General features: G+C 45.7%; 1 protein-coding gene across 2 annotated transcripts in view; it reads right to left on the reverse strand.

The window, feature by feature from the left end:
* The window catches only part of LOC143024632 (SET domain-containing protein SmydA-8-like), a 61,719-nt gene extending 59,193 nt beyond the window's left edge, over nucleotides 1–2,526 (reverse strand). The window contains exon 1 of one of the 2 annotated variants that reach the window (XM_076183534.1): nucleotides 2,282–2,526. Coding sequence is in view for 1 of the 2 variants with exons in the window: in XM_076183532.1 (XP_076039647.1) it covers nucleotides 1,508–1,532 (25 nt within the window). In the remaining variant the exon portion in view is untranslated. Of the gene's footprint in view, nucleotides 1–1,507 lie in introns of both variants that reach the window. The other variant, XM_076183532.1, reaches the window with a different exon arrangement.
* Nucleotides 2,527–3,929: the final 1,403 nt, after the last annotated feature.

Below are 3,929 nucleotides of genomic sequence, written 5' to 3' on the forward strand. Positions count from 1 at the left end.
AGTAATACCATTAAACAGTAGGAAATGATGGTTCATTTTGGTAAATCAACGGAAAATGGCATATGCATAGATAGCATAACACTTGATTGTTTTGCGGTTAGCATCGAGGGGCCTCCTTGCTGTGGTTACGAGTTAGGACGTGAAAGCCTCCATTAACATTACAAGCCGTTACTGTCCCGCTTGAGCAATGGAATGGGTTTCTGTTATGTGTAACTCCGAAGCGCTACCCATAAACTTGGAAATATGATCTCTGAAATCCCATCCAGGAAGGCAATAGTTATCAATCTAGGACCATGGTGAATCACATGAATCAGAACGACATACATTAGTTTGCAGAAACGGTGAAGTGCATAAATATACCACAAATGTGCCTGTGTGTGTGTGTGTGTGTGTGTGTGTGTGTGTGTGTGTGTGTGTGTGTGTGTGTGTGTGTGTGTGTGTGTGTGTGTGTGTTAGTGTATGTATGTGTATGTCTATCTGTGTCTGTCTGTCTGCCTGTCTGTCCTAAGAACCATTTCATCAAAGGGGGATTGACGTATGTTCATTCCTCCTCCATTATTGGATGGTAGAGGGCCCTGACTGACTGAAGCATCACGGAAAAGGACTGACACGAAACAGAGGCAGAGGAAGAGGAGAAGCATGAGATGTTTCAGCCAAGCGGGAGTTGCCTCACAACGGTAGGAGGGATTTGATAAAGAAAGGTGATCGGAGGAGGTCCAATGATCGATTCGGTGGTGACTGATACCAAAATTAGGCCCTGTCATGCGGAGCGTTTCGTTCTATGGACCGCAAAATAAACAAGAAATACGGATGGCTTCTCAGACTCCGAGGAAAACGCGTCAGAATGATTTCGGGGGGAGGGGAATGGGGGGGGGGGGGAAGCGTTTCCTAACCAAATGTTTCTTGACGTATAGGTCAAGAAAGATCGCCGTTTTAGTCTTTGAGAGGAGAGAGCAAAGAGCTCCTTGTTTACAGCAAGAAGCTCACCCGTTGTCTTGAACAGAAAAACACAAGAAATTGGGGGTAGGGGAGGGAGATACATCAGTATAAAGAAGAGAGAAATACTGAAGACAAGTTTACCAGCATTAGAAAGGCGATGCAGGGTTGACCAATCAATATGAATTTCTGGTAAAGGAAGTGAAAGGTAAAGATGTGGGGGAATGGTACTGGAACATCTGAAAAATCATGACAACCTTTAGTCAATTAAGGGAGAGGGACACATTCCATGTCAAATAATGCAATACATGTTAAAAAAAAAACCTTAATCGATGTGAGCGAGATCAAGTATGTTCAGGGCAGTAACATTTGACATAGACATATTAGTCCAGTAGAGGATAGAAATCAGCAACAGGACACTTCGTAGCACAGGTGAGAGTGGTAGATGTGCGTTGTTCCCACAACGCCGTGAACTGCAACAGGTTCAATGGGTGGCAGGGGTACATGAGTAGGCGGGGGCGTTCAACGTAAAGAGTTAAAGCTAGGTTACATACATGCAAAACGCACGCACCTGAAGATTTCAAAAAGAGTGTCATAAACCAATGCAGCGAGGTTTCCCTTGGTGCCTTAGGTGCTTTATATGCCTCAGGTGCCTTAGGTTGCTGCTGCTTGAGTTGTGCCCTGTCAGGTGCCTGTTGAGGTGCCTTATAAGCCTCAGGTCCCTTGGTCACTTTTTTTTAATGTCACACAGTAGCAGTAAGCCCTGATGACTTCTCAGACGACTTGGTTTCCTAGTGCCTTGGCCGTATATGGTTTTATGGTTTGTGTTTAGTTGTTGTGGAAAGGATCGGTTTTTATATCTAAATTCACGTATATTAAGTCTATAAAACGAGGCTCGGTATAAAAATCAAACTACAGTTTAGTTGCAAAAATGAATAAATAAGTAAAATCCAAATAGAACTTGAAGTTGTTCTGAATAACTTCACCAGAACCACTGAAGTCTACTAAACACGAGTCGACTAAACTTCGAGTTGATCCGAGTCTTGTATGACGACAAGCAAGCAAACACAGCCTGACAGATTGAAGTGACAGTGTATGATGCGACTTCAGCTGTGTCTACGGATCTCTGAAGCTTCATGAACAAAGGCAAATAAATCACGAAACGAAGGTACAATCGACGACTCTGGCAACAAATAGAACACGTATTAAATTTGTCTCGGAAATGAGAGTTTGATGTAGATACGCTTAAGAGCTAACATGAGGAAAGCCAAAGTACAGACTGAGTGCTCAGCATACGTTTGAACAAGCTTTGCCTCCAAAAAAAAAAAAAAAAAAGAGCAAGTACCGCGTGTTAGGTGAAGAACAATTCTATCTTTTAGATTAATCTTCGCGTCTTGAACGTAGGTCGATGAGCCTTCGAGGTCAGTGACAAGAAGTGTCTCTCGAGTAGCGATATCAGATACGAAGACGCTCACTCGTGAAAGAAAACGGAAACACGAGAGTGCCAACAGTTAACCAGGTTAGCAAGCTAGCGGTGCTTGTTTATGTCTGCTCGTTGTGACGGCCACACTAGTAATGCTACGACAAGAGACCTTCCCCAGGTCTGAGAACCAGCTCGGGGCGGGAGAGGTGGAGGGAGACGCAGAGCGGGAGAGAAGGCAGAAGCTCAAGTTGAGAGGAGGGAGGGGAGCAGGCGGCAGGGTGGGGGGGAGGTGGGAATTAGCGGGTGTAGGATGGGGATGCAGGTGGTAGAGGGGGCTGTGCGTGCAGAAGCGAGGAAAGGGTTCGAAGTGTAAGAAAAATTGGGGAGTGAAAATTTAAAGGAAGAGGAGGAAGAAGGGAAGTACAGGAAAGGAAGAAGGAAGAAGTAGAGGAGAAGAAAGAGAAGGAAGGAGGGTAGAAGAAGGTTAGGAAGAGAAGAATAAGATAAGGAATAGTAGGAGGAGAAATAGAAAAAGGAGGTAGACGAGAAGGCGAAGACGGAGGAAGAAGAGAATAAGAAACAGGAAGAGAAAGAGAGTCGAAAGAATAAGAGTAGGAAAAAAGAGAGTACATGGGGCAAGGAAGTAGTAAGCCCGTGGAGGGAACATAAAGGGAAAGAGATTGCACAGTCAGAGGAAGGAAGGTGAAGACCTGGGAAAAAGAAGATGACGCTGATAACGAGGACATCAGTCTCAGTTCTCAGCTCAACACTTCTCGTTTACCCCCCTTAGCTACCGAAGGCGGGTGTGGCGGGGCGGTAGGGGGGGGGGAGGAGGGTGTTGTCATGCAGATGAATAGAATCGCCTGACAACTGCCAGAACAGAAAGAGAAAGTTCACGGAGGTAGACAACAACGTCTCTGCTCTCGTGGAGTGGCCTCAGAAATGAATAAAATACTTTGGCGACAGACAGACTAAAAAGACATGTGCCACCCGATACTACGATACCTCACTAACAACCAGAGTGCCATGGAAACGAAAAGAATAGACTGGCAGAAGTCAGAGCAAAATCAAATGGATCACTTTGCTTCCCAGGGTGACGAAGGTGAACAGGACACCCTGGCGGCATCAAGATGGAGTACCACCATGAACAGAAGGGTTTAAGATTACTTGGAAGACAAGTGTTCTAGGTCATTAATACGATTTGTGTGAGGGAGGGAGAGAGGGGGGAGGAGGAAAGAGAGGGAGGGGGGATGCCAGTCCACAAATTTATGTTGGAGTTTATGTTGACTGTCTTTCCCCGTTCCCGAGTTGCGCCAATGAGGTTTAAATATGGAAAGGAGGGACAAATGAAGGCGGTTAAACCCCCACACTACCGAGAGGAGGTGCCTCGGAAACAAACAGAATAGGCTGGCACTACTTGGCATTTCCAGTGCCCCACCCACCCCGTAGGTACTTATTCGATTAACTCAGAGAGACTATCAATTAGCTATAACCCCAATGCTATCGAGGCTGTGCCACAGAGATGAATGAAACCACCTGGCGGCACCTGGGTGGCTGTCATGGATTGAGT

This window comes from Oratosquilla oratoria, chromosome 4, assembly GCF_046742065.1.
Source record: "Oratosquilla oratoria isolate Oo_2021 chromosome 4, ASM4674206v1, whole genome shotgun sequence".
Classification (NCBI taxonomy): domain Eukaryota; kingdom Metazoa; phylum Arthropoda; class Malacostraca; order Stomatopoda; family Squillidae; genus Oratosquilla; species Oratosquilla oratoria.